The 24,727-nt window shown below is 40.0% G+C and overlaps 2 protein-coding genes and 3 pseudogenes across 2 annotated transcripts; 3 read left to right on the top strand and 2 right to left on the bottom strand.

Annotated features, from left to right (window-relative positions):
• The first annotated feature begins 634 nt into the window (after window positions 1-634).
• On the top strand, window positions 635-3,323 carry LOC107640104 (protein FAR1-RELATED SEQUENCE 5-like; annotated as a pseudogene).
• Window positions 3,324-5,741: 2,418 nt separating this feature from the next.
• On the bottom strand, window positions 5,742-9,330 carry LOC107640103 (uncharacterized). Its single transcript, XM_088488886.1, has 13 exons — window positions 9,093-9,330; window positions 8,725-8,872; window positions 8,540-8,615; window positions 8,021-8,452; window positions 7,741-7,917; window positions 7,539-7,636; window positions 7,304-7,388; window positions 7,120-7,194; window positions 6,609-6,701; window positions 6,379-6,513; window positions 6,163-6,284; window positions 5,967-6,036; window positions 5,742-5,861 (listed from the first exon to the last, which is right to left on the bottom strand). The coding sequence occupies exons 1-13, from the start codon at window positions 9,328-9,330 to the stop codon at window positions 5,742-5,744; spliced, it is 1,869 nt and encodes a 622-aa protein (XP_088345012.1).
• Window positions 9,331-18,329: 8,999 nt separating this feature from the next.
• LOC107640102 (B-type cell cycle switch protein ccs52B-like) lies at window positions 18,330-19,097 on the bottom strand (annotated as a pseudogene).
• Window positions 19,098-21,879: 2,782 nt separating this feature from the next.
• Window positions 21,880-22,662, top strand: LOC148563347 (protein FAR1-RELATED SEQUENCE 5-like). Its single transcript, XM_088486755.1, has 2 exons — window positions 21,880-22,029; window positions 22,141-22,662. The coding sequence occupies exons 1-2, from the start codon at window positions 21,880-21,882 to the stop codon at window positions 22,660-22,662; spliced, it is 672 nt and encodes a 223-aa protein (XP_088342881.1).
• Window positions 22,663-22,822: 160 nt separating this feature from the next.
• Window positions 22,823-24,468, top strand: LOC107640101 (protein FAR1-RELATED SEQUENCE 5-like; annotated as a pseudogene).
• The last annotated feature ends 259 nt before the right edge of the window (window positions 24,469-24,727 follow it).

The raw sequence follows: 24,727 nt of genomic DNA, 5'->3' as shown, positions 1-24,727 counted from the left end.
CGACATTGAGGGTCATGAGTCCGATGCGGGCAGTTCCGATGAATATTCGGGACATTACTGTGGTACCGACGATGAATACGATGACGTGGACGACATTGGTCCCGGAGGCAGTCCCGAAGCAAGGGAGCAAGGTGCTGCGGATGCTGCATATTGCAAGGAATCTGGTGGGATAAATGACGTGGCAAGCGGTACGACAAGCAGGCAAGTCGTCGCGAATGACTTCTTGGGTAGACAGTTTGCGACGGAGGAAGATGCTTATGCTGCATACAAGGAGTTTGCGAAATTGAGGGGCTTTGGAGTTCGGAAGGGAGATGTAGCTTGGGTTAATGGGGTTTTAGTCAGAAGAGACTTTTTTTGCCATCGACAAGGGACAAGACATTCTAAGCACTATGACCGTCCTGAGCGAGTAAGGGAGGAGAGGCTTGACAGCCAGACGGATTGTAAGGCTAAGTTGAAGATTTATTACGATGTGCAACACAACGTGTGGAAAGTGAGAACCATCATGGACGAACACAACCATGAGCTTGCCCCGGCGATGTTCACACATCTCCTCCCAAGTCACCGGAAGATGAGTGCGGGCGACAAGGCACAGGTGGATAGTTTCAAGCAGTTTGGGATCGCAACCTCGAAAATAATGGCTTACATGGCTGGGCAGTCTGGTGGGTATGGCATGCTTCGATTACGAAGCGGGATTTGTATAATTATGTGCATGGGCAAAGGGTTGAGCGAATATGTGATGGTGATGCATCAGCAACTATTAGTTACTTAGAGGGCAAGGCAAATGCGGACATGATAACGGTCGCACGTTACACACGTACCACGGAGAATCGTTTGGGTAGCTTATTTTGGGCGGATGGTGAGATGATTTCGGATTATCAGGTCTTTGGTGATGTCCTGGCATTCGACTCCACATATCGTTCTAACAAGTACAAGAAGCCATTGGTGGTTTTCTCTGGTTCAAATCACCACAAACAAACATCCATATTCGGGTTTGTGCTATTAGAGGATGAAGAGGTCCGAACTTATCGGTGGGTGTTGTTGAACCTGCTGGATGTTATGGGACAGAAGAGGCCATGCGTAGTTGTGACGGATGGGGACAAGGCAATGCGTGCTGCCATTGCGGAGGTGATGCCGGCCGCAACACATAGACTATGCGCTTGGCACCTAGAAAAGAATTGCGTCCAGAGGGTGAAGGATCTTGAATTTCGCAAGGTTTTTAAGAAAGCTCTGTATGCAAATTTTGAAGTCGACGACTTTGAGTTGTATTGGAAGTCTTCGGTTGAGTCGCTCGGCATAGTTGATAATACTTGGGTTCAAAACATGTACGAAACCAGAGAAAGCTGGGAATGGCCTACCTACGGGGCACATTCTGTGCGGGTTACAAGACAACTTCAAGATGTGAAGGGATAAATGCTTTTATAAAGGGTTTTCTCAAGTCAACTGATAGCATTTTGGAACTCGTACACAGTTTGGACCGGGTTGTAAAGGACTACCAGAATAATGAAGTAACTGCCCAATTCTATTCCACGTACTATACTCCGGTGCTAACGACCGGCCTTGATTCGATCGAGCTTTTTGCATCAAAGGTGTATACACGAGCAATTTTTAGGGAAGTAAAGAAACAGATTAAGGGTGTCGCGAGTTTATTGTTTCGGAGCAGGGACAGCATTAGCACTACTAGTGTATACCAATTTTCGAAGATGGGAAAACCTAACAAGATACACAAGGTGTTGTATGATCCGAACGAGGAAAAGATTGAGTGTGAGTGTTCAATGTGGAACAGTGAGGGAATTCCATGTAGTCATATATTATGTGTCATGAAGTATGAAGGGTTGGAAGAAATCCCGAAGGGTCTTATTCTGAGCAGGTGTTGCAAGGATGCAAAGGACTGGAGTTCGAAACCCCCCCCCCCAAGTGACAGATGGCCCTCAGGGACGCTTGCTCCGATATGGTGCCCTCAGTGGTTTGATGAATTTGGTTGCCAGACTTGGTTCTGAAGATCCCGCGGAGTTTGTTGTCGCTAGGGAAGGCATTGCCAGCCTTGTGGAGGACCTTCAACGAAGAGCATACCGCCGGGTCGGAAGCCAACTTGGTTTATCAATGCCGCCGGCACTGAAGGATCCACCGGTTTCAAAAACAAAGGGGGCTCCGAGGAAGGGAAAGGAGGTAGAGCCAGAACCGGGCAGCAAGTGTGAGATACCAACGAAGCGACGACGTTGTACAAGCTGTGGGGTTCATGGTCATACGAAGAAGACATGCACGTGGCATCGGGCCCATCGTGGACCTGACACTGAAGGGGGAGCGGTCCCAGGTTGCGCGGAGTGTTCCTCTGGGATGGGGAGTGCCCCGTCTGCAACTTTGAGAGATAAATCTGCTGGAAGATTCCAGGTTAGGGGTCGAGTTAAAAGTGATTCTAAACCTACTATCCTTTGATACTATTAATGCTAACAGCATACCACAACAAAAACATAACAGGATTATTAGGTTCGTGAGAAATTTGGATTGGGTTGGTTAAAAGTTTGTTCGGAACTTACAGTTTGGTTATCTCTTTGTAGTAGATGTTTCATTAAATTTTCACTTCCAATGCTGCATTCCATGCTTAAGAAAATGGATTAGGGTTGGTTAGGGTCAACTGATGTGAGTGATGTATGCAGAATTCGGAGCGCAATATTGATGAGACGGGTGACCTAGGCCACACCGCTTCACTCCATCGTGAGGGTGCAACACCGGGGTACAATCATGGGTCTAGTGAAACAGAGTGGAACCCCCTAATGGGTGTCGGGGGCGCTAGTGCCAACATCTTCCTCAGAGGGCAACACATTGGATAGTTCTTTGCTTCGCAGTGTTGCTCCGGCCACAGAGGGGAGTCTCATGGAAACGATGTCAGCCGAATGTCTAATCCGACAAGGCACACCAACGAAGAACTATTAGAGCATTGGCTATCACAGGTAGTAGTGGAAAAACCAGTTGGATGTGTTAAGTGATTTCCCACTTATTTTTTTTGTATTGAGTTGCATGTTTTGTTGAAGGACCGTGCTTTTGTTGTTGATGTGAACAGAATGCCGTGGGCAGGCCATCGTGCAGCAGAAGGAATGGTTGCGCATAGAAGCAAACACAAGTTGCTGGTGAGAAGAAACAGGGATGTAGTTGGGCCATTCTTGCGGATTCCTTAGTCGGTCTTGTTGTGGAAAAAATGTGTTAACAAGGGCATGATGCACAGGTGGATGGCAATTATGACATATGGTAAGGATTCTTCTGGTTAGGTTCAATGGGCTATAACGGGAATAGCTAGTTCTGTGTTCGCTAGTAATGTTTCGGTGTAGCTTTACCCAGCATATGTTCAATGGCAATGTATATGGTGATAAGTTGCAATTGTGAACCTATCCTGCCTGTCAGGACTATAATACCTTTATGTTTGACTTGTTAACCTTTAATTGCACATGATGAATGAGTTGACAATTTGGAGAAACCTGTACATGTGGTTAGTAAAAATCATTGATGAATTTGCATTTCATTTCATTGTTATTTATATCTCCCTGCAGTACCGTGCTCATGAATGAATTAGAACCTGCTGAGAAAACCAGAATGGCCTAATAACCATGTAATAATATTAATCTATTAGCCTTGTTACTTGTTATTAGGCCATCATGCTAACCCAACCATATCACAGCCCAAGAGGAGCAATTAGAAAACCCATATTCTTGTATCTGAATTCAATTGACGATTGTGATTGAGTTATGCTGATTTTTCTTTAGTGATCAATTGAATTTTTAGGTAAGTTTATCTATTGCTAGTGACATTAGAGTTCAAGGTAGGTAATGTATTCTAGTATGAACTATCTGTGTTGGTTTGCAGTTGACTTTTTTTTCTGCACTATTATCTTTCAGGAATATTTAGTAATAGCTTTTGCATTGTCATTGAATAGTTGTTCAGAATACACAGACATTAGTTCATAGATGAAATTTTTCTCTGTGCAGTGCTTTCTCCAATTTAGGCCATGAAATTAACATACGAGCATAGTTGGTCGAATTTTGTGCAAACTAAATTTAAACTTCATTTCATTCTACATTTTGTTTTTGTACGTGGTTAGCTGCTTATGCGTATTCCATGTTGGATTTGATTTCATTTTATCCTTTGAGTGCCAGTTTGCAGGTGAAAAGAATTAGGGAGATACTGCAAATTTAGTAATTTGGTGTTTTAGAAGAAGTTAACAAATACTATTAAGCAAGGATATATATGGAGATATCTATGCGATTTCTGTGTCTCTTTGATTGAAACTCCTACACCAATGTTTCTTTAATTGATTTGATTACAGTTGATCAAAAAAACAGATAGTGCAGTAGCCAAAATACCTTAGGGTGAGTAACAGGTAGGCTGGTTGTGCTGTGAGGAAAAAAAAATGTGGTCATCTAATGCCCTGGGAGGTTTTGTAAAATATAAAATTTGTGGGGTTCATTTATAAATGGAAAGGAGTGGAGAAAAATTTGGGTTGCTTAACTCTGAAAGATGAAAACAAAATTTTCCGTTTTCGAATGGCGAAAACAGTGACTTCCTGTTTTCCCGTTCCTTCTTTTCGCTATTTATCCCATGCTCTAATATTATGTTCACCTTAAATGGATTTTTTTTAAAATATATAATTTAGTTATTTCAATTGTCGAAATACACAATTACTATTGTATTTACCAATTTAAATGGATGACTAATTTTTTATTATTTAAAATAGACTGATTAAGTTTTTTATTATGTAAAATCGTTCATCTTTCGTAGTATTTGAAATGATCTATTTATAAGATTTTGGTCGAACTTTAAATTATTTTTGAGTTCACTCTGACCTGATGACATAGAGACACTAAGAACGGGGTTAATTCTGTTTTTATTTTTTTGGGTTATTCTTGTTAATTTATTATAAGTATTTTCTTATTATTATATTTTTCTTTTTAAATTAATTAATTAAAAAATTGATATTAGTTTAAATTTTTATTAACTGTGCTAGTCTATCACCAAGTAAAATATAACAACACTAATGATCTGTAATGTTTTCAAATACTTGTCTTATGCTATTTGCAAAGACTAAATACAGCTAAGTCATTAGACCAATTTAATTAGACTTAATTACTGAAATATATTTGTTATATAATATCACGGTTAGATAAACGTAATTAAATTAGAGAATTGAACTACGCATATATTAATCACAATTTGATATTAGTCAATTCGAAATTTAAAAAAAATAACATATTAGCCTTTTTTAAAATTATTTTTAAGGAATTGTTATATGTTTTGGCCGAAATCAATGCTTTCATGAAGCAATGTATATAATCAACGATTCATTAACAACCGCTTACTAAGAATCAAATTAAAGTGTCCTTTAAGGAGCACATGATCTTTTTACCACCATAGCCAAATCCCAAATATCTTACGACTACCACATAATAATTTTACAAGGTTGTTACTTAGCAGTATGAGATAGTATCACAGATAGGAAATATAACGGTTTGCATATACATCCAAAACAAAACTGCTTCAGGTAGAGGTTTTTAGCATAACTTTCAAAGATTACATCATCAAAACAATGCAGATACTAAATTTTCACCCAACTCCAATGCAACACATTGCGTTGGTGTGCATGTTTATGACGGTCTGATCTAGTAGACTACCCTGCCAACTGGCCAAATCCACGGAACGTACCCAAACAAAACATGATACCAGTAAACCCATTTCCAACCCAAAATGGCTTCAGTCTAGGCTGCTTTCTGTTGCCAATGCCGGACTGCTTTGGAAACAGCATCTTCTCCTAGGTCGTTGTGAGACTTCATCACCAAATCCACTGCCAACCGCATCCTAGTCGCATTGTTGACATTCTGAAAGAGAAGTCAAGCGAATACCGTCGTCATGTCATAACTGGATGCGTCGATTAGTTCAACGTAATCTTAACGAGCTAAATGTGAACATAGGATTAGCTGTACTTGTACCCCGTGATCTTGCCACAGGTGCTCTCGAATCATCCACTGTGCTACCCACACGCCACAGTCCATGCTATTTTGGGAACAATTACCTCGGATAGTTAGGGTTGTTGTTGTTATCACAAGAAGGACCAGACAGTTAAAAAAAAAAACAAGAAAACCACTTAAGTTTACATAATTTGAAAATGTAGGGGCTTACGAGTCCCCCGCTTGTTGAGGCACCTCCGGCTCCTCGAACTCGAAGGCTGAGAACCTAGGACGCAGCGCCTCAGGCCCCGATAGCCATGACTTTCCCAGCGTCAAACCCTCAAGGTAAAGTGCCTACAAAATACAAGCATAGGTATTAGGTACCACTGATATGAGTCGCCCGTTCGATCTGTGGCCATGTGGTTGTCCCAACAATGCCGAGACTTACCACCCGAACCATCGCAGTTTTCCTTGCATCTGCTTCACGCGGATCTCGGAGTGAGTCTAGATACACTAAATTCATTTGTGGGATGTCGATAATCATAAGGTACCAGTGTTGATCACACCACATGGGCTGGTAAACCTTCAAATAAATCCATAACAATGCTGGGTATGAAATTGCGCTACGAATTCGAAAACAAGCATAGGAGAACAAATTTTCGGCGTCGGTGTACTTACCTTCGTCGTCTGGTCCACCTTGCTGCGCATGTAGTTGTTGCGTATCGACGTCATGTTCGCCGACGTTAGCGAGCGACCACCAAGTGCCACTTGCTGCGAAAAAATTGAACCCGTTAAGTTGGCATTTCATCTCACTATAGGGCAGATGCTGAGCAGGGTGAGACTTTAAATAAACAGGCAATCAAAGTAAAATGTGATATGTTAATGATTTCTGTGAATGAGGGTCTTCCTTTTGTTGCATGGCCTTACGTAACTGGGTTCACACTACACATGGGTTTCATTTCGGTAGGCAACAGAATATATTCGCAGCAATGGTAGCTTAGATTACAGGTGAGTGATAAGTTATGGATGCAAGGAAATTGGCATAGGAATGGTGGTTTCCATAAATTAGACCGTACCTGGGTCTCAATGATTTTCTTTATGCCACAACATCGTCATCATATGTGTGCATGGAATGAAAGGAAACAGTAATACCAAGTGAAGTTTGTTTGTACTCAGTCAATGAATTTACCATGACCACTGTGGGAAGGAACCAACAACTGCGCTGCGATCCATTTGTCAGCATACGAATAACTACATTCAGTACCTACACATGGTAAGGAAAACACCAGTCATGCCAACTTAAGAAGGCATGTGCCTTGAATCAGGTGTAAAGACCCAAGGGATTGATACATGAAGATGTGACAGGGACTCACATCGTCAACAACCTCCTCTTTCGGGGCGAGAGTCATCAGCGCTCCCCTACTTGCAAAGCAGTCCCCAATGTCAATAAGAACTTCACTGCAGGTAACGTACAAAGAAAACAAAGCATACATTAGGGCGATATGTTAGATTGAGTTAAAACAGGTGTGGCGAACTCGAAGCCGTGTGATTGCAATACTGAAAAATTGAAGGAGACCAGCATAAATTTGGTGTAACTGGAATGCTTACCTCTCTGGAAGATCTCTGTTGAAAATGTAAGCAGCAACTGCCAACTCCACCCCGGACAGGTTCATATCTACCGTGGGACGAAATACCAGGTTCATGGACTATAATAACCCCAACCAATTACACATGCCCAACAGATAGGAGATGGTGACAGGACACACGAAACTGCGAATAACCTTATCGTGACACATACGTATATACTGACCTTTGGAATGTTGTCCACTTGCATACTTAGTAACCCGCTTAAGTTCACGACCGCGGCAGAATCCGCGGCATGGCCATGAAACTTATCCTGGCCGGACCGCCCGGTTGCATTGATTACAGTTTTTATAGTTGTGTGCCCTTTGGTCTTTGCCACGCCGTCGTCGGAACTAAGATCCACCTGAAACACAGTAAACGAAGGGGTGTGCAGAGAACCAGCAATTGAAAATAACTACGTATAACTTGTAATCGATGGAACAAAAGTTTTCAGGTTGGAGTCGTACCACTTCCGGAACACGCTTTGACCGTGGCTCTTTCCAACTTTTGATTGGTTTCCTCGTTTGTTTCTTGGATCTGTTGGTGGTAAAGGGGAAGTGATCCATGCTGAATGTGGTGTCGATGACCGGACCTACTTCCGGCACCGGACGCCGGGTATGCTCAGCCCGCCGGCAGGTCTTGCTAGCTTTTTTCTTTGAACGATTCTCTTTGGGTAAGTTGAAATATGTGTTCTTCTGGTTGCAATTGCAAAACCTGCAAAGGCCGGCAAGCAGCTCCCCGTTAAGACCAGGCGACCTCTCCCCGGTTAGCAACCTGATTGCGTCCCTTAGCTCCAAAACCACCGCATCATGTCGAGCTAAGGCGTCCGACAACCTCCTTATGTCGGTCTGCATTCCCGACACACTGCTCACCACGCTCCTTGCAATGGGAGTGCATTCCTGCGTGGCATTATAATTAGATATATTGTTAGGATTTGTGGCAATGCAATTCCCGGGTAAATGGAACTTTAGTAGTGTTATCCTCACATGAGGCGGTGCTGTGTACGTCGAGCCACAGCTTGCCGCAGAGACTAGAGGGTCATCGTTCCCCTTTGGAGGTGCCCTGTGGGTACAATCACAATTTCAAGTACTTATGAGCCTCTAGTGGCAGCAGTTATTTGCAGAACCAAATCACGAAGCAGTTAACAACTAACAACCAAATGTCTTCTTACTCATCAGTCAGGGATCCGTTCCAACGTTTTCCTGGCACAGGAGGCCGAGCATCTGGAGCCAGAAGGATGCACCTTAGGAGAGGATCCATTCTGTGGCTTGCCTGCTGATTCGGCTGGCCTTGCTCCAAACGATAAACGACGGGGACGCCTACAATCCAAACAATACTCGCGGTTTAGAAAAATCACTGAAAATCATCAGTAAGGAATCCATGCCATGGTAACAAAAAGACAGTATTCAAGCAACACAACATGAAGAAAAGCTACGTACTTAACATCTTAGGACTCCAAAGACCATCGGACGATAGACTTCCAATTTTTACCGAGTCATACAAATATAAACATACACAACATGGAAAGAGGAAACTCACTTAAGAAAACATCATAATTGTCCTCGAACGATTTACGGATTTTACGAAACGGCTTGCTATTACCGCAGCAGGGAGGACACTCGTTTATCTGCTTCCTCGAGATCGGAGTATCAATGCAGCGAAGTAAAAGGCGTGGTATCAATGCAACCTTCGGTTGACGGCGGCGGTGGCTATTGATACCAGGTTGGGCAGGTTCCAAGAGCAAGTAGCTGATTCTGTCCAGGAGGAAATTGGGCATGTAGCTGTCGCTGATTTAGGTAGGAGGAAGGGAGAGTCAAGCACCCATGGAGACTGGTCTTACAAATTGGCAGCAGCGAGGGAGAAGAGCGCGGCTTGATTCAGTTTCGTTGGGGTAGCATGTTGAGTCTATAGGATTTGTGAAAAAGAAGAGAAATAAATCGAAGAGAATGCAACAAAAGCACACGTAGGAAAGCATGGTGGGTCAAGAGAAGAGGAAGACAGCCGAGGAGGAGCAGAGACGCCGACAACAAGAGGAGGAGCTGGCGTTGGAACGATGGGGAGCGGAGAGGGATAGCACTCAAGGCAGCGACCGAAAGATGAAGAATTTAGAGTAACAAATCGAAGAACAAAGCGGCGCAGCAGCGGTAGCCATGGAGCGCAGCAGTAGAGGTATCGAGAAAACAATGAAATGGGTTAGGTTCAAGGACAATGAATCGGGTCTGCTGGGGATGGAATTTTGTTCCGGGTCGGGTTTTGTTTGGGTAGTTTGGCCTTATTCGGTTGGGCTTCGGTCTAACAACACGTGGCTGCCTTAAATCACTATATACGCGGGCATCCTATTTCTTGGACCATGACCCACCAATAAATATGTACCCTACCCATCACATTTCTTCCCATTCTTGGGCCACTTATGTAGTAGGCCCACAAAAATGTACAAAGGCTCCACCACCATTATGGATATGTGAGCCCGAGAAATAAAAAAATTCAAAGACGTTCAACTCGCTCATTTTGAAAAAAAGTTCTATTGTGGAAGAAAAAAAATGAAAAATAAAGCCCATATATCACCGTTCCCGTATCAGACGGCTTTCCTCTGCTGCGAGATATCACCAGCCACCGTGATATTTAACTTCACGAGGTCTATGCACTGCAATGAATAGGAAACGTAACTTCTAACCCGAGTGCATCGCTATTTACCTAACCCAACTGGACAAGTAATGTAATGGCCTACGTGAACAGTGCATCCCTCTTGTGAGGTTTCTTTGTGGTCAATGTCACGAGAATAGTCCACCATGAGTATTTCCTGACAGACGCACATGCGAAGCAAGTGCTGGTGACCATGTGCGACATGACGGGGCGAGGGATAAAGTCGAAGTACATGAAGCATCAAGAGGAAAAAGCAGCATCTAAGGGGGCGAGCAATGGCGTGGAGAATACACTCACATGAGATCGTACGATGCGTTTGCTGTGTGGGATGAGTTTGTCACTAAGTACGTTGCACGTGTCCAGCCTCAGTCACCCGTGTTGGGAACGGCCCACTCCACTGCGTGGCCTGTTCTGTCTCCTTCCTGTAGTAGATTCCTGCGTGGGAATAAACAGTCGCTTTCAGGAAGGACCTCCCATGGGGATTCAGGCTTTCCTCCACGTCAATGCTTATAACAAGTGGGGTGGAAGCCAAGCATGCCTAAGAAGTTTTTGTGACCCTCATCATACGCGTGGCTAAATTTGTTGAATGGAAGTAGAACAAATTCCCCAATTTACCCTAACTACTTTGCTCTAATGGCAAGACGGATACATGTATGGCAAAACCTAAACATGTTAGTATAACCACCGAAGGGTTTGTGTGTACTTTGCGGTCTTTTTACCATTGCGCTTTACCCAAGAAATTACTGAGACTAAAGCCAGCGATGTCAATCCGAACGTCGCATCATGGTGAGATGAGGGCCATAGGTAATGAGTTGGCGCGAACAGAAAATTTCAAGTGAGGGTACCATAAACGACGTCGTAATTTACGGGGGTTGGGCATGTGAATATACTTGGTCATGTTTTTGGCGAATCAATGATGCTGCTATAAGCCAAGGGTTGTTTAAACCACCAAAGACCAATAGCGCATAACGACTAAACATACTGCACGCTAGGGTTTACAAAAATTCACTGTGTCAAATATAATACAAACTCGGTGTGTTACTATTTGAAGAGTAACCGGACCATTTAGAAGAAGTTGGATATGCTGCTTTGAGTTTCGTAACAATGAGGAACCGGTTCGTAGTTGGGTCTCATGTTAACTGTTTACAACTAAATCCACTAGCCCGGTCGGGTTGGACCGAGAGTAGCATAACTGCCTAACCACAGCATTCACGTGTTTAGGAACGGTGGGTCAACGTTGGCCAAATCACAAACACATGGACACCATTCTGAATATGATTTGCTATGCTGAAGTAACTATAACGAACCAGGTTAGAGTCCGGTTCATGTGGTTATTGGGAAAACATCAGTTAGTCCGGTCCGGTCCAATCCAAATTGTAATTACACACACCATACGGACCGCAAACATTTTGCTATAAATACTACTCTCCCACCACAAACTCCCTCGCAAAGGATATCAGAGTTACCTCCACAACAATTCACATTTCAAACATGCTACTTCATACATGCTACTAGGATGCAAACGGCGCATCCAACAACCATTATGTCAACAGCTGTATCCCCCTCGCGTTGCGAAAAGAAGATCCCCCTCCTACATCTTCACAATCGACTCCATGCATGGGATTGGGTGAAATTGGCAAGAAAGTCACCAACCACGTAAGAATCTGACTACCAGCGTCCTCCCCGTTGTTGGATGCCGCGGCAAATTTCACATTTAGGGAGGCCGCGGCGACTAACAAGCTAGCTACTCTACCAAAGTATCTAGCGACAACCTACACAAGGCAAGGAACCAGTTTCTTCAACTTAACCAAATTTCCATTTTTTTTCCAGTTTTTTCAGCCACACCAACGTAACATGTTCTCAATGTGTAATCACCATTGACTGTTTTTAATGACAATCACACTTGTAGTTGAATAAGTCCTGTGCACATACTTTCTAACGACGAACATTGGTCTTAGCCCTATTAACTTTCTTAATAATTATCACTTTCAAGTGGGTTCACATTAAAAATAACAAACATCTTTGAACCAAGTTTTTAGGCGTGGGCGCGTGGCCCATATCTGTTGCGCAAAAATTAACAAATGTATGCATGGAATCAAGTCCCATGCACGTGTTTAATGGGAACAGCAAAATTACATGTTCAGTTAGGCTGTAATAAGTGTTAAGTGTTACGATCAAGCATACCGTCCCATGCATGCAGATGCATTTAATGGCGGGAAGGGGAGTTCCCCTTTGGTGTAAGAATGGAATTAAGGTTCCTTTCTTATTGCAGACTTCCCCGTGAAGGTATAAATAAATATTGTTAAATATTATCATTTATCTATTTTTGATTTGAGAGAGAGAAAAAAAATATTCATAACATGGAACTGATTTTATCTATATATATAAATGTATATAAAAGAACTAATAATGAATATGAATCAGAATTCGTTTAAAAATTTAATGTTTTTTAGCTAATTTCAACCAACGTTACTCAATTTATTTACAAGTATGTTATTTTTATTAACTTCGAAACCGTCCCAGGTAAAAAATTGGAAAATTTTATAATTACAATATAATTAATGTTGCCTAACTTAGACTCACATTTTTAACATTTTGCTATTTAAAATGTAAATAAACTTTTCCACTCTCAACTAATATTTGAAGTAAAAAAAAGTTAACTATATTTTACAAAACTAAACATGGATAATTCATTCATTATATTAAAAAGAACACTATGATTATTAACTATTTCCTTGCTAATTTTTAGTATTGCAACTAAGTTACATTTAATGTGTTATATATTATTCGTTACACTCAACCAATTTTTTGTAATGAGAAGTGGTCCTTTCTTTAAACTGTGACGGTGATCTATACTCCATATTCCCCGTTCAATCTGCTACTGTGTTACAACTTTGTTACGTTAAAAGAAAAAACTCATGAATACGTCGTTGGTGTACCTCGTAATAGGAAATACGTGTTACACCCAACCCAAACAATCTGATCATGAGAGGGGTTAGCATAAACAATTGCCACCGACATGCTCCTTGTTGCACTCCGATCCCCATCCGACTTGGCCCGGTGATACATTAACTCGAAGGAGGAGACACGTTAAGTCTTGCTGAAGGGTGTTAGAAACCCCGAGGACGCCATTGTTATAACACTGAACTAACAGAGGGTTTCTCGATCGCAACCGCTTCCGCGGGCTGTTGTAGGCTCCACCTGTTTCTCCAATGTATGCGTCAATCATCTGCACATGCCCCGCAAATGCAATTGCAGACATTCCGTTTCTTCCTGAACGGCTTCCCCGGCAACGAGCGTCCAACCGTGGAGGTCTATCATGCCGCACTCGAGACGTCCGCGCGGGAGCACTACCAGGGTCGCACCCTACGTTGGATATGACCTGGTCAACCATGCAACAGTATGATGCATAGCCACGTACTAAGATCATCTTATTTGACCGTTGAAAGAATTATTATGAAAAAATCTAAACTTATTACAAGAGAGACGAGCGAGTTCATGCTGGTATTAGGTTATCCAAATTGTAAAAGGCAAAAACTATACTATGAAAAAAAAAAAAAACTAAGGTTGTGAGAATCAAACCGGTTATCGAACCGGTCAAGTGATTGGTTCAATAATTTAACTGAGGTCAAACCGTGGTTGAACCGTTTTAATTCAATACATATTAAATTTATTAAATTTTAATATACATATAGATATTCTCCAAATACTAAAGCAGTAACTAGGTATTATTATTTGTACATTTCAGTGTAAAAGAGTCATGCATATCATAATTAAATAATTTTTCTCTTATATTTTCAAATTCTCTTTCACTCTATGACTTCTTGGCTCTTGCACAACAATAACCTGGTGTTGTTGCTGCATAATTCTCCTATTCAAGTTCATTATCAAAGAACAATTCCTTTACCTCTAATGATATTCTTGGCACGGGTATGTTCGCTATTCGCAGAGCGTGTTGCTCGACACAGAGAGATGTGGCTCGAAGACAAAGGCATTTTGACGACGACAAAGAGGCGGGCTTCACAGCGAGCACCGAGACAGTTAGGAGAAAAGTGGCGGCAGCTGAGACTGAGAGTGAGAGAGACACTGAAACAATGAGAAGAAGCCATGCACATCAACCTCAGACACAGCCCCACGGCTTCCTTCCTCCGCCACTTCGAGGGCTCCGCTCATTCTTCCGCTCCTCTCCAAAGCTGCCAACTTTGAAATTAGGGATTTTTCTAGTAAGAGTGAGATTGAGAGTGAGCGAGAAGGGAGAAGGGGCATTTCGGGGGTCTTAACGCGTTTCATTTTTTTTGTTTTTTTTTAAAAAAAAAAAAGTAAATCCAAAACCGCACCGTTTTGATGTGAATGAAACAACCGGACCTTCAAATAAACTGACCGGTTCAACCGGTTAACCACCGAGTTGACCGGTTTTTCAGCAGTTTTTTACAAACTGGTTTTTGGCGTTAACCGGACCGGCCATTTGGCCGGTTCCCGGTTAACCCGGTCAAGCCAGCCGGTCAAGTCCAACACAATAAAAAATCGACCGGTTTACACCCTACATCTAACATCCTTCCTCTTGAGTGAGCAAACCCCAGATGCAGTTATAGTCAGCGATAAACCCCAAATTCATGAACCTTGAAGTTTTTTCGCAAACAGTCTGGTTGAACCGTTCTCTGCCGATTCTACGAAGTTTTCGCATGCTTCGACTGACTTTGACCGGTTCTAACCGACTTTGACCGAAATCGTTCCTTACACATCTTTGGGTTTTGTTTCATGATTCTATGTAGATTCCCTTGCAAGTTTTGTTAGCACTCGGGTGTTGAAAGCTGCGATGAGTCCTGCTCAAATTCAAATTTGGCCAGAGTATGGATTAGTCCCAGCTAGGATTTGGTAGATCCTATTCAAAACATTGGTGTATGTAACTCGGCGAAAAAGTTAGTCAAATTTGATCAGCATTGTGACAGAGAGTAGATGTACGCTACATTGCAATTACTACCTAAACCAAGATACATCTATGTTATACTTATACTGCTCTATTCTCTATCTATTTCTGTTGCTCAAAAGACAAAAATAAACTGTCCATAAACCCAACAGGAGACAACATTAACAAAAATCACCTAACTTCCTTTGAAAAGGGAACAAGTCAGATTAAGAAGAAAGGGAGGCTAACTGCTTACATATAGCCGCCTCTTCTCTTAAGCACTGATAGCCATCAAAGTTTAATTTTAATACACTGACTCACTCAAACATTTTGTATAGTGGTTCAATTGCATTCTTCCATTTACATGACTATTCATACTATTAACGTCAAATATAATTATTTCTCCTGACATGTCGTCACACACTTAAATGCACATGAAATACTATTAATCGTAAAATACTTTTATATTCTCTTAGAACTAAATAAAAGGTTATTTCAGTATTGTTAATATTAAATTTGAATTCATAATTGCTGATAAAATCTTTAACCTTCAGTAATAATTTAGTATTTTTTTATATTAATTCTAAACGGACTATGTTACTGCCTTAGGAATAAACTAAAACCCATATCAATTTTTAAAATTCCAATCTTCGAATATTGTTTTCTTATTTTGAAAAATAATTCGCAACTTTGACTATTTTATCTTCGTTATCTAAGAAAAATGGATTCTGTCGGTTCAACAAGTAACTTATCGGTTAAAACAAAAAAATTATGAACCAATAGCTTTGTCGATTCAACCCTTTCATCTACGATTCAACCCACTCTACTAACCGGTTTATCGAATCCCGATTTAAGATTAACGGACTTCGGAATACGAATTTCGGTTTACAAATTCAGGTTCCAAATACACATCTCATTCTACACGGTTCAGGGTTCACGGTCCAACATATAGGGTCATGGTGTTCTTTCAACAAACGGGATAAACAAATCAACTGCGATTTCAGATTTCAGGTAGGGTGTTCACGGAATTTGGTTCTCTGGGTCACACAACATGGTTCGCCGTTTTCATGGTTAGGATTTTCTAGGTTTGACATTCGGGGTTCAGCTTCCGAAATTTCTCTCGTTGTGTACTGTCCCAGAAAAGAATAAGCAAATCAACTGAATTTTTACAGTTCAGGATTCCTCTCCTACGAATTTGTATATAGCATTTCGTCTCTCACGAATATACGAATTCCTATTCGTGGATTAGGGATACGGGTTCTGTTTCTTAATTCTAAAAGAAAAAATTTAATTTTTATTATTATAAAAATATCCGATGACACAGTTTGATCTTTCGAATTACTAATATAAAATATAAATTACAAATTATATATAGAGTGGGAAGAGTAGAGAGAAATAGAAAAAGGGAGAGAGATACATGAGAGAATTTAAGAAGTGAGTTTATTAATTTTCGATGTATATGTTTTTTGTCAATTTGAATAACAGAACGTCATCTGACACATTTAGTTGTTAATTTGAATTCAATTACGATGAAAAATGACAGGTGGCACATTTTAGTTGTAAAATTATATATATACAATAGACAAGAATGTATCAAGATAATGTAATGTTAATGGCCCAGTTTTCACCCGATATTTACCTGGTATAATCGTGGCTCGAAAGAGTCTAGGTTTCATCGGGTCTCGGGCCGGGTTCGGGTATCACAAACAGGCCCCGTACATATTTCGGGTCGGGTCTGGGTCACATTAAATCCGGTCTCACCCGGCTCATTAACACCCCTAATGTATGGCACAAAAGATTTATAAAATCAAAGTACTTTCACAAAAAAAGGCTTAGGTTAACAAAAGTCTCTGATTAAGAAGACCAACGTATCTATAGATAAAAAAAAATCAAATAATAAGATATTTAGTTATTATTTTTATATCAAAATATCTAACTTATCATTAACAATTAATTTTAATATTCGTTATCTAAAATTTGATACAACTTAACGTCTATATTTTTATATTTAATTAGGTGTTAAGTCTATTGCACAGATACAAATATCTAATTTCTATACTTGTTATTTAAAGATAATATTTTTTCTCTCTATGTATATAAAAATATAATTACATATAGGATAAAAAAATTATATTTATAGTTATAAAATTAATTCAAAATTATTTTTTTAAAAACAATTGAATTTTTATTCTAACTTTTAATTATAACATTAGTATTCTCTCCAAATTATATGTAATAAATATTTGAAAATATTTGAGAGAACTCCTTAATTTTAGAGGAAAAGAATTTATTTCAATTACAATGAGGGAGTGACATGTGGCACCTTTTTGTTGTAAAATTAGTATGGAGGAGGGGAGAACTCTTTAATTTTTGAGGGAACGATTTAAGTTCAATTGCAACGATGGAGACATGGAGTGACATGTGACACATTTTGGTTGTAAAATTAGCATGAAGGAAGAAAGAATTCTTTAATGGAAAAGTCTAGGGGGCCAGCAACTTTGTTAAATTTTGGCCAGTATGTAACCAGCAAAGAAAAGTGAGTTATTGGATGAAATATCACACCAATCTCACACCATTAAAACCATCATTGATGGCTATTTGATGGCTACAAATCACCAAAAATTCCTGGCCCTCTGGCATTCCTCTTCTTTAATTTTGGAGAAAAATATTTAATTTCAATTACAACGACGAACTGACATGCAGAGCATATTTGGGTTGTAAAATTAGAAATCTATAATAGATAACAGATTTTTTTTTGTTACATTTGATTCATAAGGCCTTCAACTATATATTCTTCATACAATAACATCTCATCACTTTTTTGTTGTCCGGCCCAGTCATTGCAAGGTCATCCATTCATCAAATTAAAACCAAACGGAGCTTTGACCAAAAAAAAAAAAAAACCAAACGGAGCCATCCCATGACTCAGCGTAGGAGGCTCGGCTCCGTGGTGGACACCCCTTGCTCCACTCAATTCCACGCTGCACCACACTCATGGCTCACGGACACGTGGTGCTGCTGTGTTCTTTCAATAAAAAATCTGTACATCTGTACACATTCAGAATCTGTACATTATAACTGCCCTTGAGTTAGATAACCCAATGTAACAAGACACAGATTTTCCAAATCGACTATAGTCTTCATGAGGCTTATGGCATTGTTTGGATTCCAATCTCCTTTCCAGTTTAATTGGTCTTCCTTGAAATTTTTCTTGCCAATAAGTGCGTTTAAGCCAAATATAAATTTGACACTGCATAAGTGCTTACAGGTGTTTTCATGGATGTCCAGAAGCACAATGTCTCATCATCCCCTGCACCAGTGACTATTGTTTGACCATCAGGAGACATTGCAAGGTAAAGCACTCTCATGTTGTGGCCCGTTAGAGTTGCAACCTAATAATCAAATTCAATATTTTTATTACTTGAAATTCTCCACTGCCATAATAAATCGAGTAAAATATTACCCTTGCTAGTGATGGATATTTCCACACCATGATCCGATTCCATGAGTGCTTACTATCTCATTCACATTTTTACTCCAAGCAAGGTTGCAAACCTAGTCAAACATTGTTATTGTTATTATTATAGAACCATTGTACATTATTCATTCATGTCTCAATAGACAGCTTAGGAAAGAAACCTGGCTTCCAGTGTCAACAAAGTTCAACTGATGGCCATTTGTAGTGTTCCAGAAACGGATACACCTATCGGCGGTTCCACCGCCGGGCACAAGGAGACCGCTCTGGTGAGGCAACCATGCTATAGCCTTCACGGCAGCTGTGTGCTCCATGAGTCTCAATGTCGGTTGCTGAGAGTGATGATTCCATACCAATAGCTGCTCGTATAATAATAAACCATTACATTCAATCATGTTTTGTTTTTTAATCTACACTAGTGTTAATAGAAGCATACCTGATTATCATTACCTCCAGAAGCAAGTTCCCTGTCATCACAGGACCATTTCAAGCCACATAATTGGAAATTGGTGACATGCATAAGTCTCGAACCAATTATGAGGTATTACTACTTTTTTCAAGGCTTCAAATTAAGAAGTGGAGAAAATGGCTTGATTCCGTGGGATTGAAGTGTGGACCATGGAGCACTGAAGAAGTCGAAGAAGAAGAAGAAGTAGAAAACAAGTATCTGAATAGTTTTGTTATTTCAACAATTCAACCAAATTAATTATGTAAAATCTGGAAGAAATTTTTGTCATGCCTGAGAGATCTATGCAAGCCTTCAAGGACGACGGCGCCTTCAAGGAAGAGATGCCTGAGGACCAAGGCGAGAGGCAAGAGGCTTGAGAGGAAGAGGTGAATGGCAGAGAGTTGTCGACTTGCCTGAGATGGACAGACCACGGCACCACGGCGGAGCAAAGCAGAGGTTTCAGAACGGTGGAGTGGAGAAGAGATTTCAAAATGGCGGAGAAGAGCAAAAGTCTCAGAACGGTGAGGGTAGAAGAACACATCAGATTAGACTATAGCAGAACGCGATGCGAGCAAAAAAATACGGCGCGAGCAGAGTAGAACACGGCGCGAGCTTAAGCAGTGATGAACACAACGACGACGAGCAGAGAGGAATGCAGAACGCGCGTCAATTTTGTTAAAGGGGAAAATTGAGTTAGGGTTAGGATTTTGATTCTGAAATGGTATGGTTCGAGACTTGAGTTTTGTTTCTAAGTAATGGTAGCCAGGAATGTGGTGAATCAATTATTGCTTGATGTGTTTTGTGCTTCTTTTCTTAATTTTGGTTGAGTTTAGGAGGAGAAGAGTAATTTTAAAAAATAAATAAAATAAAAATTTAGTGAAATAACTTTAGACAAAACTTACAATGGGAAGTTCATTAAACATTTAAAGGCAACTCTTAGAAGTATAATAGATAAATACTATAAATGTTGCCTATTTAACTTATAAAGCAACGCTTTTTTGCATGTATCTTAAATTGATCAAAGAGAACGTTTGTAGTATGTTGGTTAACAAAGAGTTGCAATAATTTTATTTCTTTGCAACAAATCTTAAATGTTGCTTTTGACTATTTTAGATAACACTTTTTAAAGGTTATTTATAGTATATGTTGCAATAGCTCAAAAATATTATAGTGATGGTAAAAAGACTAATAGTTAAGGTAAATATTCTAAACGAGAATTAGGGAAAAATAAATTTAACATACTAAAAAATTAGGGGAAAAATAGATGTTAGCACGCACATCATCCATGGATGCAGAGATATTACATGAGTTAAGGTTTCATGGGTTTGGGAAGACCGATCATTATAGCAATTATTGGGTTTTCACATCGCGTTGCCTGTGATCCACCCGGAGAAGAGAAAAAGTGGAAAATCGGCGTTGAGAATGCAGGAAGATGGTGGTGAGCTAAGCGTCGGTGGTACTCGTTGTAGGAGAAGATAGATGTCGGAGCTAGGCTAGCAGAGATTGGCGAAGACAGAAGAACTTGTGACCAGGTAAGAGAATTTTATCATAATGTGTGTTTTATTTATGTGAATGTTATGGCAGTAGAGAAAGTTTTGAGCTGATGTGTTTAGATGCATTTGTTTCGTGTCAGTTAGATTACTCTTCTGCCTGGTATAGTTTTCAATAGATACTGTTTTGAGAGATTTGTGCCTAAAAACAATGCAAAGAAGACTCCTTTTATTGTATGTCCTAACTTGACCCAATATTGTGTTTAATTTATTTAATCACTGTAACTATAAACTTACTAATTTCTTGAAGTTCAAAATTTGTTGGCAGAGTAAGTAGTGTACCAAAGTGTGGTAATTTGGAACTGGATTATTTGTATGAATTTTTTTCATAGTAATCGAGTCTAAGGTCTCCAAGCATGTCATGTATTTGGTTCTCAAATGCATAGTTATTACCATTACTTGGACTCTTGTGGACATTTTGTCATTGTAAAAACTATGTAGGAGATATAAGAGATATTAAAGAATTGAAATAATTAATGCATAGTTAATGCAAATACTTGAATTTTTATGGACATTTTATCGTCGTGAAATTTATGTAGGAGATATTAAAGAACTGAAATAACGAAGTAGTCTTGTTGGCATAAATAAATTAATAGTAGAGTATCGAATTTTACTACATAGTATGAGTACACTTTAGGTACAATGGCATTTAGGAATTAAGTCTATCCTGAGTTAATTATTTTTGTCATTCTTATTCATAGTTAGTGCCTATGAAAAGTTGGATTTTGTCTCTGTTTTCACCCTAACATAAACCTTTTGCATCACTCATACTTTTCTTTATACATATATGATTCTTGTTGAGTGTGGATGGAGAGTATTAAATTGAGAAAAGAATTCTATTTTTGTCAAGTAGTGAATAAATATGTTTTGGAACATTTAATTGCATGAATAAATATGAAATTTTTTATTTTTACTGTTTTCATCTTTGTGGTTATGTATATATCTTTTCTTTATTTGTTCGTTCAGAATAATTTTGACATTTCAATATTTAGTAATAATGAACTTGCAAATTTGAAAATAATTTTTAGTCTAATTTAATTTGAACATTAACGTAATAATTAAAATTCTCGAGATTTGAAAATTATATTTTTATTGTACTCCAAACCAAAGAAAAGAATAATTGTCTTGATGGATAGATATTCTCAAAGCGTTTCAAACACAGCATAACTTGATCCTTTCGTTGGTTCTTCTGGTTGCTGATTAAAGATTTTTGGGTTTTATGCTTAGTTACCATGCTATTTTTTTTTCTTACTTGCCAGTTGACTTGCAAATTCTTTGCTTGTTCATGTATTTGGTGGTGTGAGATGGAGAGTGATTCGGAAGATAGCTCAGAGTTCTCTGGCCAGTGGACTGACAGATGGAGCACAGGATCAGAGGCTGTCAAATGTGAGACATTAGGGACAGAGTCAGAGCAACCAGAGGAAGTTAATATGACATTGTGGATACTGAGGAAAGTAGTAGGGTAGCAGATGATGCAAAAGCACAGGAATCTAGTACAGTGACGGTGATGTCAAATGAAGAACCTAATAGTTTCAATCCCTTCGTGGCAGGGGTAACTGCTAAAGATTTGGCTCTTTGTTGAATTCGATTCGGTTGAGGAGGCACATGCAAGGTATGTGGAACATGCACGAGTTACCGGGTTTGTGGTTCGAAAGGGAGATTCGAGAAAAGATAATGAAGGTAATGTTGTGAGAAAATTTTTCTTCTGCAATAGAGAAGGATTGCGTGATAAGAAACATTATGAGAGGATTGATAGACAGCGTGCACACAAACCAATTACACGAACCAATTGTAATGCGAGGTTTGTGGTTCATCTAGATAAGGGGTGTGGTAAGTGGAAGATGAAGTCTTTCGTTGCGGATTATAACCATGAGTTAGCGCCAGCAGACCGCACAAATATAATGGCACCACATCGTCACATGTCGGAAGGCGACAAGGCCCATGTCCATAGCTTGCATGAAGCAGGTTTCCAGAGAACCCAAATCATGGGATTCTTTGCCTATCTCACAGGTGGTTATCGCAATTTGCATTTTATAACGAAAGAACGGTTATCGCAATTTGCATTTTATAATGAAGGATCTATATAACTATATTGATGATGTTCAACATTCCCCCATTGTGGAGGGTGATGCTGCTGCGGCCATTAGCTATCTTAAAGGGAAGACGGAACTTGATCCGCTAGCTGTGGTACAATACTCGTATTGTGCTGAGAACCACTTGGGTAATCTATTTTGGTGTGATGGTCAAATGCAGCATGACTATGATTGTTTTGGTGATGTCTTGGCCTTTGACTCAACCTATAGAAAGACTTTATACAATAGGCCTTTGGTGATTTTTTCAGGTACTAACCATCATAGCCAAACCATTATATTTGCGTTTGGGTTGCTTGAGGATGAGAAGATTCCCTCTTATAAGTGGTTGCTAACATTTTTCTTAGATGTGATGAGGCAAAAGGAGCCAATGGTTGTAGTTACAGATGGAGATGAATCAATGAAGCTAAGGAGGCTATCCGGAGCGAGTTTCCTAATGCAACACACCAATTATGCAGTTGGCACCTTACTCGGAATGCTGTCTCTAACATTAAGGATGCTAATTTTTGTTGTGCATTTAAGACTGCGGTGTATGGAAACTTTGTAGTTGAAGAGTTTGAGAACTATTGGGCAGAGATGGTTGAGAGCTTTGGTTTAGAGAATAATGAATGGATTGGAAAAACATACGAAAAGAGGGAGCATTGGGCGAATGCTTATCTGTGTGATAAGTTTTGTGCTGGAGTGAGAACAACATCAAGATGTGATTGAATCAATTCATCACTTAAAAAGTTTATTAGATCTGAAAATTGTCTTCTTGAGCTCGTGGAGAACTTGGATCATGTGGTGAAGGATTATCGGAATAACGAGTTCATGATTGACTTCAAATATTTGTATTCGGAACCAGGGATGACTACAGGGTTGGAAAGTATTGAGAAGGCTGTAAGCAAGGTGTACACGCGGGAGATATTCTTTGAGGTTAAGAAACAAATCGAGTCAGTTGCTGCGTTGATCGTGCTTCATAGTGAGAGTTATGGTACCATTCAAAAGTTCATGCTAAGAAAGTTCCGAAGGCCCCGTCGAGTTTATACTGTGTTGTACGATAGTAGTTCTGAAATTTATGAGTGCTCGCACAAATTGTGGAACAGTCTAGGGGTCCCTTGTAGTCATATATTTTGTGTAATGAAAGAGCTTGAGATAGAGGTGATGTCGACCCGACTAGTGCTTCATAGGTGGTGTAAAGATGCAAAGTCTTTGGTGTTAGTTGGTGCGGTCCCAGTGGCGGATCTCGAAAAGGCATTTCGGGTTCGTTATGGGTCCTTGTGGAGTGCATGTATGTCTATGTGTTTTTTAGCCGCCCAGGATGGAGACACATATGAGAATGTTCTTTCTGAACTGGAAAAACTGACAAAGGAAATTGAGGCAACAGGCCCACGGGGTGGAAGGAACCGATTTGGACGAGCAGGCGACGTCCATGTGGACATCCTGGATCCAACTATTGTAAAGTCGAAGGGTGCTCCCAGGGGCAGCACGAACGCAAGGATGGGGAGACAATGCAGAAGGTGCCATGGGCTCGAGCACGATCGTAGGAATTGTACCACGAGGAATGAAGGACTAGATGATGAGGTAAGTGTTTGAATGATCTGTTTGTCAGAAATTGGTTTCTTAATGTGTGATTACTTTAGATCTATTATGTTGTGTGTTGTTTGTTCCAGACTTCTGCATTATTATTTTGATTGAGAAGTGTTATCTTGTCTTTTTTTATTATGGTAGGGAGCAGGAACTATTAACAGGCAGTCTCAAACTTTTTGTAAAAGGGTTCGACGAAATTATGCATTCGGTGATGAAATGGCTTGCGGGGGTTGAAGTCTGGGTCATCTGTTTGTCATTGTGAGGCTGTTGAATGATCCATCTTTGGATTTGCCTCACCTTGAGAAATTTCAATGTGGTCAATTGATGGCTTTGTTGTCCTTCGCTAGGAAGTTTTGTTTTATTGATATTTATAAGTGGAGATTGTAACAGATGAGGATTTCATGTTATGAACTTGCATGTGTTAGCTAGTACGGTCATTCGGAAGATGGATGGCTACATGTATTGTATTGCTTGCTTCTTGACTGTTACAACA

The sequence above is a fragment of the Arachis ipaensis genome, chromosome B5 (assembly GCF_059453495.1).
Source record: "Arachis ipaensis isolate K30076 ecotype BB chromosome B5, ASM5945349v1, whole genome shotgun sequence".
NCBI lineage: Eukaryota > Viridiplantae > Streptophyta > Magnoliopsida > Fabales > Fabaceae > Arachis > Arachis ipaensis.
The sequence above is the reverse complement of the archived record's forward strand: the minus strand, read 5'-3'. Positions and strand labels throughout refer to the sequence as shown.

Excerpts from the sequence above, each read along its gene's own strand:
- LOC107640103 (XM_088488886.1), bottom strand. The coding sequence starts at position 9,330 with ATGCCCAATTTCCTCCTGGACAGAATCAGCTACTTGCTCTTGGAACCT. Across the intron at positions 8,873-9,092 it reads CAATTATGATGTTTTCTTAA|GCGTCCCCGTCGTTTATCGT; the intron begins GTGAGTTTCCTC and ends TTTGGATTGTAG. Across the intron at positions 7,637-7,740 it reads AAGTGGACAACATTCCAAAG|TCCATGAACCTGGTATTTCG; the intron begins GTCAGTATATAC and ends GGGTTATTATAG.
- LOC148563347 (XM_088486755.1), top strand. The coding sequence starts at position 21,880 with ATGGAGAGTGATTCGGAAGATAGCTCAGAGTTCTCTGGCCAGTGGACT. Across the intron at positions 22,030-22,140 it reads CATTGTGGATACTGAGGAAA|ATTTGGCTCTTTGTTGAATT; the intron begins GTAGTAGGGTAG and ends TAACTGCTAAAG.